At 31.7% G+C, this 14,002-nt stretch overlaps 1 protein-coding gene and 2 long non-coding RNA genes across 3 annotated transcripts; 1 reads left to right on the forward strand and 2 right to left on the reverse strand.

Moving 5' to 3' along the window:
- The first annotated feature begins 2,344 nt into the window (after window positions 1-2,344).
- On the forward strand, window positions 2,345-6,671 carry LOC107939107 (NADH kinase). The gene is made up of 5 exons (XM_016872384.2): window positions 2,345-2,545; window positions 4,548-4,793; window positions 4,939-5,019; window positions 5,654-5,805; window positions 5,888-6,671. Exons 1-5 carry the CDS (start codon window positions 2,453-2,455, stop codon window positions 6,249-6,251), a joined length of 936 nt encoding a protein of 311 aa, XP_016727873.1. The 5' UTR covers window positions 2,345-2,452; the 3' UTR covers window positions 6,252-6,671.
- Window positions 6,672-8,079: 1,408 nt separating this feature from the next.
- Window positions 8,080-10,854, reverse strand: LOC107939108 (uncharacterized). Its single transcript, XR_001695056.2, has 5 exons — window positions 10,024-10,854; window positions 9,780-9,825; window positions 9,579-9,609; window positions 8,825-9,332; window positions 8,080-8,586 (listed from the first exon to the last, which is right to left on the reverse strand). It is a non-coding gene; the product is annotated as an uncharacterized lncRNA (long non-coding RNA).
- A 725-nt stretch (window positions 10,855-11,579) lies between these two features.
- LOC121204550 (uncharacterized) lies at window positions 11,580-12,690 on the reverse strand. Its single transcript, XR_005899593.1, has 2 exons — window positions 12,263-12,690; window positions 11,580-11,988 (listed from the first exon to the last, which is right to left on the reverse strand). It is a non-coding gene; the product is annotated as an uncharacterized lncRNA (long non-coding RNA).
- Window positions 12,691-14,002: the final 1,312 nt, after the last annotated feature.

Raw genomic sequence — 14,002 nt, forward strand, 5'->3', positions numbered from 1 at the left:
TATTATAAAAGAAAGTAACCTAATTCACAACTAAAGCACGAAAGACCAATCAATTTCAAATATAAAAATAATCATAAAAAGAGAAGAGTAAACATTCAAAATGATCGTATTGTAGAGGGAAGCACCCAAAAAGAGGTCAAGCATATAATTGATTAGAAAACTCGAGAAGGCTCAAGTACTTAAATATAGAAATAATTATACGATAACTTCGAAGGTTTAGGTACCTAAAAAAAAAGTAACAATGAAGAGATTTTGATATGTTATGTCACTTTAGAAAAAAAGATGGAATCAAAAAAAAATATTAAGTAAAAATATTAATGAATATTTTAGAAGACTATTTACTAGACCTATTTATGAGCCGAGTTGCTCATCTAAGCTCAAAAGCCCGCTTAAAATTTAAAAGTTTTTGGGCAAAAATATTAGGCCTAAAAAATGGACTTAGACAAAAAAAAAATTAAGTCCGTTCGGCTTGAAGCTCAAACCTTAAATGTTCAAGCCCGAGCCTAGCCATGCCTGACCCAATTTTTTTTAATTTTTTAATGTTTTATATTTTGTTGTTTTTATATATTATATAATTTATAATACGATCATTATAACTCTCAAAGTCATGCGCGGTAGCAATACTAAACCAAATACGACGAGTAGTGGGGTCTTGAGCTAATCCTTAGCTAAATCTTGGAAATCTTAATGTCACGATGCTTTTCAAATCCTCCTATCCATTATCTTACCAAAATAATTCTTGTTAAGAAGAATATCCATGTTATGACAATTCCACCCATAAAGTAATAGGTTACCCCTACAACACGTTCTTGTACAATGCTCAAGGCTCTATGTTGAGTAGCAAAAACAACTTTTAATTTATTATGAGCTCAAACGCTGGATTCAATAGGTTCTTGTCAATAAGTATGTCCACTGAATATAAACATTTAAAAATTAAATCTATAATACTACTATAAAATAAACATTAAAAATTTTTAAGATGACTACATATAAAATTTGGGTAAACTACACCATTAGTCATTAAATTATGGGTAAATTTTTGTTTTAGTCACTTAACTAAAAAATGTTAACTAAATATTTCGAAATTGCTTTTTTGTCACCTACGGTTAAGTGGCACTTTTTTAGTTGATATAATAATAATTTTAGTACTCAAAATTTATACTTTCTACCAATTTGATCCTAATTATATATAAAATAATAAAAATTGAAATTATTTTTAAAATTTTAGAAAATTCTAAAAATTAAAATAATAATAATAATAGATAAAAATTGTAAAAAAAATAGATAAAGTGACGGAAAATGAGAGGAAATTATTTTTAAACCCTCCAAATATCCTCTCTATATTATCTATTTAGAAATATTTAATATCCATTCTTTAAAAAAAACATAGAAAAAATGATTTGTTTTTTACTTCTTTTGTTTCTTGACATAACTTTTTCATTATAAGGAAAGAAAAAAATTTAAAATATAATTTGTTTGTACAATTTAATTTTTGAAAAATAATTTAAATGAATTGAAAATTTGACTTGAATCTGAAAAGAAAATTTTGTGGTATATTTTTTTTTTGCTAAAAATGGCATAAGAGTCAATTTCACAAGCCTTTGTAATGTCAGTTTTGGATATTCTTTAGGAGCATAGAACTAGACTTGAAGATATTATTAATTTGTTTTCGAGAAACATTGAGAAACATGTAATGATTTAACTTTTTTTTATTTTATTTTTATTTTTTTAATTAGATTCTGAAAATTAGTTCTTCAAAAATAACATTTTTGAGATTTTACTTTCTAGAATTTTTTCTATAGAATTTTTTTAAAAAAAATTTATTTTTTTATAATTTTTATATAGAAAAATTGTTAAATTGATAAAAATATAAAAGTTGAGGACTAAAATTATTATTATACCAACTAAAAATCACTTAATGGCAAAGAAAATTCGAAAAGTTTAATGACTAAATTATAACTCTTTTTAGTTAAATGGTCAAAACAAAAATTTAACTATAGTTTAGTAACTAATGATGTAGGTTATCCATAATTCTAATGAATAAAAATATACAGAACTATTAAATATTAAATTAAAATAATATAAATATATTTTTATTCTAAAAAGTAAATAATATGGACGGGTTTAAAATAAACTTGAATTATCAATTTTTTAAATAATATTAATAAATTTAAATAAAATTTTAAACTCTCATTTCGAATCAAATAAAAAAATCATAAAATATGCTAATGCGAATTAGTCAACAATGAACACCTCTATTATTTGCCCTTATTTCGAAACTCGTCTAGTACAGATAAAACTGTTGCCCAAATCCCGCTCTTAAGCCTGCCAAAATATTGGGTCGGGCTTTCCAGGATTGGGCTAACTGCCTAGCCATTGATCCCTTTCCCTGCTTGCTCTCTCCACATTTCCGAATAGCCAACAAAGCTTTCTTCTTTGACACAGAAAAAACATGGCAAGAAGAAAACTTCTATTGCTCTTGAAACCATTTGATGTCTACCAAGTTACTCAATCAAATGCGGTTTCTCGCTTCTCCAATCCTCGGGTAATTTTATAAATGAAAAACCCAACATTATTTTCACTTCTTCAGTATATATGCTTCTTTTTTTCTTTTTACATTAGCATTCATGGTGTTTGATGAAATGTCAAATAACACATTATATTTATTTTACATTTTTTATATTTAATATTGCAGATGTTTCCCCTGTTGGGTTTGCCTTATTTTTCGGTTGCATTCATTGTAGTTCCCCTGTTGGCTAAACTTGAGCTCTTTTTTTTTTTTCAATGCTTTAGATGCTACTACGATGTTATTACAAGGAATTAGGATCATATGTTTATTTTTTGTTTCAATTCGACAAAGATTTTTAGATTGGATTTCAAGGAATAAAACGTGGACTGTTCTGCCTTGTGCTGTCTATTATTGGCTAGTTATTATCAAGTTTTTTTTTTCACAGTAATTTTGCTTGCCTATCTAGCATTTTTAACACAACACATAGCTTTTATGTTAAAATTAGTGCTGTAAACATGATTAGAAGGCTTTCTTTCACTTGAACTAGGCTTCTTTCCTTGGGTTTTCATTGATGACCAGGAATACAGGATATGTACTCTATAGTTTTAAAGCTCTGTGAGCTTGAAATTGTCTTCAAAGTCTACTCTTACTCTGCTTTGTTGCTCATTGCTCAGCTATCCGTTCTCTTTTCTTAGTGTTATTAATTATCTTTCCATATAAAAATGGGTGGGAGGGGTTATAAATGATTTTTTTAACAGCTAAGTGAGTTACATTTACCATTGATAAGAATATCAGTAGCTTGTTCTCTGCCTCTAAGATGATTGTGAGTAGGCCCAATCTTATATTTTACATGCTTAATTACAGGTTTCAAATCTTCTACATCATTTCCATTTTTCTCTCAACGTATATTTTGATGTATGGTTACCATTACCCTTGTGTCATGATGAACGAGTGACATTATAAGCTTATTTTAATGGTGCAGCCCCTGTCAGTTCTTGCATGGTACCTAGATTTTAGTGGCTTAATTGTTGGATAGGCTTTCAGCATAAATGAGAAATTTGACGTGACACCTTTGCGCTTAGATTTTAACAATCATGAAACCATACCATGAGGTTTTTGAAATTTCATAAACCCTGATTCTTGTCTACACATTAACCCTTGAGCATGTCGAATTTTGTCTGATTTTTTGTTGATCCCCATAATCTTTACTGGTTCCACCAAGTTGACCCATTCTGGTTTCCATGAGAAGACAGATGTGCTTTCACTTTTCAGATAAGTGAATCAATACTCATGCGAATCTGTAGCTTTGTCTGGATTTGAATCTGATGATACAAAATATAGAAAATACAGGTCCAAAAGTAATTATGGTTACTCGTTTTGAAGAGTGAAACTGCAGGCCTTACATATAGAACATGCTTATCCTTTTTGCCTACCTACCCTGCCAAACCAATGGACCTCCAACATGTTTGTGGAAACATTCTCTCTTTTAGATTCTTTTGGTTTCAACTAATTTCTACTAATGTCTGTAATTACTAACCCTTTCTAGGACTCCTTCCCAATGGTATAATAGGCTTATGATCTCATGAAGCCTTTGAGACTTTGCTTTGCATTAGAATGTAATGTAAATTAAATTAATTTACTTCTTGTTTAACACATTTCTGTTTAATCCATAATTATCATACATGTCCTGTGTGTACCTTGACATTATTGTGGCACATACACGCCCTGTATCATGTTGTTTCTTGTTAGGTTGCGACCATTTCTTTTAGATCCTATGCTCATGGCCGAAAAAAGTGACCTTCAAGATTAGTGTTTTCTTGGTGCTCCATTCCCCCACCTCAAAACCAAAAATAAAATAAAGGACTCGTACGCATATTCAGTACTTGCGGTATTCATCCAGAAGTATCAACAAGCACTAGCAAAAGAGAAAGCTTTAGGACATGAGTTATAATCATTGTTCTATTTACTTCTCTCTATCCTCCTACTAGAATTGATTTATTCTTATTTACACTCAATTTTTCTCTTTGTATTGTCACAGATTTTCCATTATATTGATAATAGGCGTAAGGTGCACAAAGAGGCCATAAACGTCTGTCAGAAAATTTTACAGCAGAAGCCAATTGACTGGAAACCCATATTTCGTAACAATTTATCACAACCAATTCATAATGTGGATTTGGTTGTTACAGTTGGTGGTGACGGTACTCTTTTGCAGGCCAGCCATTTCTTGGATGACTCAATTCCAGTTCTAGGGGTTAATTCTGATCCTACACAAGCTGAAGAGGTTAGTTCATTTTTCTGGCCAAGCATTCAATTTGCTCCTTTGGACCAATTTTAAAGTTCTCTTGATGATGTTAACAATTTTTTTTTATATTGAATACATCTTAGTTGGAGATGCCATTTATTCTTTTGTTTCTTTTTTTTTTTAGGTTGAAAAATTCAGCAATGAGTTTGATGCTACTAGAAGCACTGGCTATTTATGTGCAGCAACAGTAAAAAATTTCGAGCAAGTAAGGATGTATATATATATAGTGTAAAAAAGGAAATTAACATATTTGGAGGGATATCACATCAGTTGTTGACGTTTGAAAAGGAGTAAATTTTATGTTTAAGTTTGAGAATAAGCCTCTTACTTAAAACTTGACAGTTTAAGAAGTTAAATGGGACCAAGTTCTGAACTTATATCAGTGTAGTTGGAACCAAACCAGCCGGTCAGACCAGTTGTACCAGGAACCGGCTGGTATACCAGTCCAGACAAAGGGATTGAACCGGACTTTGAGTGAACTGTTCAAAACCGGTAAAAAACCAGAAACTAGGACAAAAAACCGGTAGTTGACTGTTGAACCGGTTTGTAATTTTTAATATTTATGAATTTTTCAATTGTTTATTTAGTTATTGTTAGACCAGCGGTTAGACCGATTAAACCGGGAACTAGTGGTTTGACTAGTTCAATTACTAGTCCAATTTTTAACATGCTAATTTAAACTTTACCATTTTGCTATGCAAGGCATGTCTACTGGAATTCCCTTGTGTTTTTAGCATGATTTGGTTTTGCTGGAATTCAACAGCTTGGTTCTTTCAGGAATTATATATGGGATAATGAAGCTTGTTAATGTAATTATAGATATTTAACATTTATTTCAGGTGCTAGATGGCTTTCTAGAGGATCAGATAGTTCCTTCGAAGTTGTCAAGGATATCAGTATCTGTAAACTCAAAAGTTCTGCCTACATGTGCTCTTAATGATATCTTGATTGCTCACCCTTGTCCTGCAACTGTTTCCCGGTTCTCATTCAAGTAAGGAATTTTTATGGATAAGTCGATAAGCATTTAAACATAATGCTACATGCCTTAAAATCTTCCTTTTATGTATTGGCAGAATTAGAGGGGATGATGAAACATGTTCACCATTAGTGAATTGTCGATCAAGTGGTCTCAGAATCTCAACTGCGGCAGGATCAACAGCTGCCATGCACTCAGCGGGAGGATTTCCAATGCCTATTTTATCTAGGGATCTTCAATATATGGTAAGAGAGCCTATTTCACAGGGACCAGCCATTTCTCGCTTAATGCATGGTTTAATCAAGTCAGATCAGTCAATGGATGCTTCATGGTTTTCTAAAGAGGGTTTTGTATATTTTGATGGCTCTCATGTTTTCCACACTATCCAAAATGGGGACACCATAGAAATATCTTCCAAGGCCCCAGTTTTGCAAGTTGTCTTGCCTCATTTATCAACATAGAACTCTTGTAAAGAGCTGGCAAATGTTCATCCGAAAAAACTAAACATTTTTGAACCATGACTAGTTCATAGCTCTTGTAAATACGAAAGAGACACGTAGAGAACCAATCTTTCATTTTCCACATAGAAAATTCAAATATTTTCTTCTTTGAAAGCTACAAATGCCCACCGAGTTCGAGTATTATAGGGTAATACTCTACGGCTATCGCTTTAAATGAAAACTGTATGTTAGCATGTGGAGCCAAGCTAATGACCTGACGTTGATATCATATTCAGTCCTGTCTTTGAGTAATAATAGATAATGTGAATGTTAATTGGCTGAACTGTCAGACATTTTGGTGGTAGTTTGATGTTGAATCTTTGTACCTGTAACATCTATGTGGAGTCCATATTATGCAAAAATAAAGATAAACTTTGAGTACTTTTTTACATTCATTCTTCCCCTCTCTGCCTCGTGGATATTAAACATTGGTGAATATATAAGTCTAGCTTTAGAGGGAATAGAACAAAAGAAGTATACATTACCCTGCAAAACGGGTTATGTTTCCATTATGTACCCCAACTTAAAAGCCTCTTCACGTGAGTAACACACCTTGCCACAACCTGAAAACCCTTTTTTTTTCCTCAACATTTACTGGTCGATTTTGTTCCAGTTGTATGATTCTCATTTCAAATGCAAAATTATTTGGTCTTTGTTTTCTATTGTATCAGACACTGATCTCTTCTAGGAGGAAGTAGCATAGAGCAAGTTTATTGTTGAATCAATCTTTACGTTTTATGTAGGAGATTTTAGCAAGAACTCAATCTGTAATCTAAAAATGTTGGTAGTATATTTACAATTTCCTGACATTTTTTTCTTGTTTTAAAGGAGGTCGAAGTTTACTGTTTGAAGATGAATGTATGAACAGAAACAAGTCTAAAATAAATGAGTTGAGTGATTAATGGTTTTATTTAGGTTTATCCTAAGATATAATATCTTCTTTTACAATTCAACCGACTTCATTTTTAATAATGGGTCATCATCAAATTTACTATATAAATTTTTTTAATAGATCTTTTTGTCTTGATCCTAAAGTATCATAAAATAGTTTAAATAGAAATAAAAACTCAAGGCTGATATATATATAGCAATCCTAACATGTTGGGAGATATTTTAAGGGCAACAACCCTTTTTGCTTTTTTGGCAATTAGGTGGCTCCAACTTATGATATTTTGGACTGTCTTTGTCTCAATCTTGTGGTTACTAATCAAAGCACAAAATCCACTTCTTGTCATCAACCAAACAGAAAACAATCTTTGCCACAAGCAGAGGTCTCTCATGTCGGAGACAAGACTCCTAGAAAGGCGACAAATCTACGACCCTCACACGAACATTTCTCAATCAGTCAGAGTGAACACTAGCCACAAAAACAAATGTTAATTAAGAAAACACATGATGTGACATTGTCACTCCCCAAAACACTTCCTAAACCGAGGGCCCTAAGAAAATTCCATGAAAAAAGACTTGGGGAGTTTTTCATGCAAAAGGGGCTCCTAGATATTTTGCATATGGATAATAATTTATCATTAATTTCCTTATCTAAAAATTCATTTTTAGACTACACCTACGATGTTATGATTAGATTAAGTTCTTTTCTTCTCAATAATATCAATGGCGTCTCAATCTGCCAGTAGTTTCCAGCTATATTCTTGATATAAGGAAGAACAAAACTCTCATTACAGGTTTCTATAGAATGTCCAAATGTTGGATATTTTCTTTTCATCATGGTATAAGAAAAACAGTCTGTAAAGCTTAGCCACAAAATTCATCAAACAAAAAGATCTTAGCATTCATCAAAACACTACAAATTGCTTGAAATTGACCTCAAATGAGTGCTGCAATAACGTCCTCTATCTTACAAGCTCCATCAAAGACTGAAACCGGCAATTCTGAAAAGATTATTTGGCAATGACAATGGGGGTACTAATGGTCTTTTTCCTTTTTCATGTCCTTGCTCCCCACCCAATATTTATAGATACATTAATTCGCTAGGGTTTAGAGCATAGTTTAATTGCCCTCTTTGTGGCAAACAAAAAAGTTAATTTTAGAAGGTGAAGTTTACATTAACCACTACATTTCCAGCAAATTCTACTTCTATGTTCATGTCGGCAGCAACTTCATTCGTACAGTTACTATGCTAGGCAAAGAAAAAAAAAACCAATGTGCTTCGTTCAATTTGTGATACTGACATAACAACCGGAATATCAGCTTGCATTGCTGGTGAGCCACTTGATATGTCAAAAAGGACTAGAGGCTGAACTGTTCTGTCTCGCTGGCCATACATCCTCTCGAGGCCCTGGAGTTCCAGGAGAAAAAATAGATCAATCTGCAACGTATAAGTTAACTGGATAGGGGGATCATTAAGCAAAAATGACCTACAAATGAAATCATGATAGCCAGAACCAAGAAAATATATTTACTATTTAAAGGCTTTTAGTAAAAGGTTTTTCAGCTTGTTCAATGTTCTATTTTAGCACTTGACACAAGGTAGGCTGTTTTATTATTACTAGAAGTTAACAAAAGAATGTGATTACCCTTCGAATAGGATCTTTGCTATCCATCATGTTAGTAGCTGGATTTGTGAATAAACCAGGCTCATTTCTGGCATAGAAATTGTTTGCATGTTGGATGGTTGACCGTTTCAGTGATTGGTACTTGCTCCTCAATTGATCATACATTTCATCAACCTTTCTCTTCTATCTGAAATTAGGATATTTGCTGTTAGCAGAGTGCAAGAAGCATAAACTAAGCTTTGGCCAAAAGAACTAACATGGTAGAAGAAAAAAATATAGACTGCCCTTGAATTCTCAGAGAACTTTTCTTGGAGCTCTTGTTTCTCCTTTGACAGACTCTCAATTTCTTGCTCTATCATCTGACACCTCTTGCCCAAATTTTGATAAGCAGTATGCACCTGCACCAGTTTCTCTGAGAACTTTTTTGCATTGCCTCGCATTTTTGCCAGCACAGAGCTATTCTCTTCATCTTGTACTGAATTTCTAATTCATTTTGCCTAATGTAAAACATCACACGTCTGTATGTACCCTTCAGCAATAAATTCATTAAGGAAATGCATGTCTAAAAGGTTTTTTTCTCGTTGATCAGACTCCATTCTCTCTCTCTCTTGGTTGTAAAATCTTTCAGATGAAACAAAACATTACGAAAACTAATGAAATCCTCTTCTCATTTTGTTTTGGTAGCTCTCAAGTTTCTACTGTCTGATACAACGAGATTTCAAAATAAAAATAGCACATGATTGGAAAATCGCATGGTCCTTACTATAAAGGATACATATCGGTGGAGGCACACCAGCCATTGCCTTCTGCAATAAACACACCATGTTAGCAATAAAAATAACAAGTAGACAAATAATAAAGCAGCAGCACGATAGAAGGCAATGGAAAACTAGAGCATTGTGCAGATTTTACAGGAGAAATATTTTAATCAGTACAACAAGCTGTGTACAATAATCCAAGTGAATCATTTGCTTACCTTTATCCATTCATCATTTGGGTTGATATCCACAGGTTTCATAAGACTGAGAATCAAAATTCCCAGATTAGGCAAGTAGAATTGAAATTAATAAGATATAACAACAAAGTACTGAAAACAGGAAAGAAAATTCTTTGACAGACCTCTATTTCCAGATAAGCAACCAATTCTAGTTCCTTGGATTAGAAAACCAAAATTCTGGAAAGCATTACAATGACCAATTTCCGCTAGATAAAATCCTTACCTCTTAGAAAGAACTTGATCACAAACGGGGCATACTGCATCATGGCCATGGATCTTGCTTTCATCATCCTTGCCTATTTGTTTCTTGATCATAAATAAAGGATAAAATGCCTACAATTGCAACAGCAAATTGATGAAACACATTAGGATACACAAGAGGTGAGTGGAAATGGCTGGTCCTTCTAATTCACGCCGGCAAGCACTGCATCTCATTTCAATTGATTGTATTCGTCCTCGAATCATAAACTGTACTTGCACATCACAAGCAATTATCAGGACGAGGTTCTTTACTATATACCCCTCCTTTATCAAGTTTCAAGTCATGATTACTACAGCTTTAACCCCAACAAGAAAAACTTGATGGAGTTATTCAATATCCTATAGAATTTAATGCCATGTTTGATTGTCATATTTGCTTCTTTAAAAGTAAGAAATCGCTATAAAAAATAATAAAATGGGTGAATAAATATAGCAGAATCGATTTAAAGACTTACCAAAGTGATAATCAAATAGTAACTAAACTAGTAAATTGAAATCTGGCCAAAAGGAAAAACTAGTAAGTTGAAATTTATATCTGCATAAGCACCAGAAATTAAATTACTACAGAAACAAGAAATTTGAAGGAAAATGTAATTCAGAACTAATTCATAATCAGCTTTCCATAATCAACCATCAAATTTTAAGGAAAATTTAAAGCCCTAAAGTTTCTTGGAATTTCATTTTATCAGCAAAAATGATACTTTAATCCCATTCGGATACTGTGATGTTCAACCAAATCAGAAGACGATTTAGGTTCATAAGGTTCCAAAAACTGGAAAATGCAAACATCCAATTTGAGGTCCTTGATCAAAGTAGTCCTTCAATTAAATAGATCAATTTAATTTTTATATTATTAAAAGAATCAAATAAGGTCAAATTTAAATAAAATTAACATTTACTGCTTAAGAAATAACATGAAAATTATTATTTTTTCAATTCCAGTTCAACTTCAAACAAAATATTTCACTCCTAGAATGGTTAGAAACTTTCAAAATATAATTATGTTAAATAATAAATGACATTTTTAAAATAGTAAATGTTAACTCTGTTGGAATTTTATCTTATATAATTTTTTTAATATTATAGAGATTAAACCGATTCATTTAATAGTAAAAAAACTAATTAAATCCAATCCTTATAATAGAAGGATCTACTAAGTATATTTACAAAATATATATATATTGCACAAGCAAGTTCAAAAGATGGCGGAGGTGTAGTAAAAAAAAAAATGAAGTATTAAAAAAATACACATGTATTCTACTTTTGAATTTAAAATTTTTTACTAAGAGTTTATCAATTTTTGTATTTGAATATAGTAAAATTATTTATTAAGTACCATAATAGGTATCATCAAAAGTTATTTCCTAGAATATGTTTGTATAGGCATCTCAACATCCATGAATGTTGATACCAATATATTGTTAAATTATCACAGAAAATTATCACAGAATATATACACTAATTATCAAAAAGAAAATATTATCTAGTGCAGAGACCACAACATCTATAGATATCGAGTTCAAGTAAATCAACATTGACTAATTATTATTGCGCGTAGACTCGACCAACATATTTAATACTCTTGAACTCATCAAATGAGTATCAAGGTCCCCTATAAATACCCCACCCATCTTCTGTAGTTTTTACCAAAAGTCCTCCCATATAAATCTCTCAAACTCTTCCTCCTAGAAAATAAAAAGCTGAAAGCTTTTTAATTTTCCTTGGCTGCTTTAACGTTTGAACAAGAACACAGTGTAAAGCCCAAAATCTGCCCGGGGCCCGAAACTCGGAAGCCCAAAATCCAAACGCAGCATGCCTAGGGCGCGCCGCTCCAGCCTCTGCCCAACCCCTCGCACGCCTCTGCTCCGCGCCAGCCTCCACGACGCCCATACCGTCTGACACCCCCACCACTGTCGGCCACGGTCACCTGCAAAGCCAAGAAGCAGGCGCAACAACAAAGAAAATAATGTAAAAAAGGAAAAATAATTCGGTTATAAAAACCGAAAATCTCACTACACCAGGGGGGATTGGTTACTAAAAAGAGAAAAATCTTGTATTGGAAAAATACTGAAATACAAACAAAGAATCAAAAACAATTTTTGAAGGTAATTTTCTTTGTGTTTTATTTATTTTATTTTTTTTTCTTTGCTTCTCTGTTTTTGGTGCAAAAGAAAAGGCAAAAAGGAAAGGGCGAAACTTACCTGAATCGGAGTCGGCGGCGAAGCTTGAACGGCGGTGGCGTGGCAGTAGTTAGGGCTTTAAAGAAGGCCTAGCAGATCCCTCTTTCTTCCCTCTGTTGTTTTAAAACAAAAAAGAAAAAAAGGAAGATGAAGCAACTTTGCGTCTATTGCTGCTGCAGAGTAGGCTTTTAATTGGAGATGAAAAGGGTTTTAAACACTGATGGGTTATTTGCATTTTAATCCTTCATTTTATCCCATCAGTTCAAAATCATTGCGGTTTGTTTTCAAATTTTGCCATGAAATGTCGAATTTGTTTTATTTTAATCCATTGCTGCGTGGAGTTTTGGACGAAGGGATTAATTTGACTTTCGGTCCTCCACTGTTAACTGCATGTTCCATTCGATCCATTGGTGTTTTGTTTATTTCAGATTTGCCCCTGAAACTTCAATTATTTTCAATTTAATCCATAATCTTTCATTTTAAGTTTTTTAGTTTATTTTATTAATATAGTTATTATTATTATTATTACTATTATTTTTTTTTATTATACTTACATACATACACGCATGTGTACTTTATAATATATGTGTATATTTTTATTTCTAAATGTTTTAAATATATATATAGTGCGTGTATATTTCATTACCATATTTTTTTTATATATATAGTTTATATATATATTATATACATTCATATGTAGATACTTAATATTTACACGCATATATATACGCCTTTTATTATTATTTTTATATACATGAATATATTTATATTTGCATTTTAAATTTTTTATGTATATACGTACTTACATGTATCTCTTTTATTTTTCATAAATATGCATATATGTATTTATACATACTCTTATATTTTAAAAATTTATATTTTCTTATGATATTTCTATGGTTTATAATTCATGTGTACACACATATGTTTTTTTATATTTTCATAATTTTGTACATATATATATGTCTTTTATCTTTTCATAATTTTTTTTGGATCATTTTGTTCAGTTATTTATTTGTTTATATGCCTGTTATTCATGTTTTAGTTTTTATCTGTTTATTATTTGTTATTGTGCCTTTTTGATTGTTTTCTTCGTTTTATTATTTATTTATCTTATGTTTTGCTCGTGTTATTTTACTTACATTATCATCATTGTTGTCACATCGTATCTTTTCAATCGGATTGGCCAAAAATGAAATTTCAAAATAAAAGTAATATTCGATATTTAGATCTTCGAGAGAATCGAGCCCTAATGCATTGGGTTCCGACTTTCTTCGTTGAATTTAAATAATCGAGATTACTCTTTAAAAAAAATGATAAAAAGCTCGTTATCAAGAATTTAATATGTTGTGTCCTAACGCATTGGATGTGACACGTTGCTTTCTCGAGACAAGGATTTTTCGAAATAAATGCAATATTCAATGTTTAATATTTTGAGAAATTGTGCCCTAACGTATTGGGTTGCGATTTCTTTATTTGATTTAAACAATTGAATATTCTTTTAAACTTTATTACATGAATCTTTTCAAATTCGAGTTTTAAACGATATCGGGAATTCGAGACATTGTGTCCTAACTTACTGGATATGATTCTTTTTTCTTAGATAACGTGAAATATGTCCCTTTTCCTGAATTTTTTTTATGTTTTAATATAAGGATCGTATTTTTTAAAAAAAAATTTCAAAATTCTCAATTTTCGACATTAAGTCATTAAGAAATCAACTAGGTACCAATTTTGGGCGTATCGAGGGTGCTAACCCTT

This window comes from Gossypium hirsutum, chromosome A01 (genome assembly GCF_007990345.1).
Source record: "Gossypium hirsutum isolate 1008001.06 chromosome A01, Gossypium_hirsutum_v2.1, whole genome shotgun sequence".
NCBI lineage: Eukaryota > Viridiplantae > Streptophyta > Magnoliopsida > Malvales > Malvaceae > Gossypium > Gossypium hirsutum.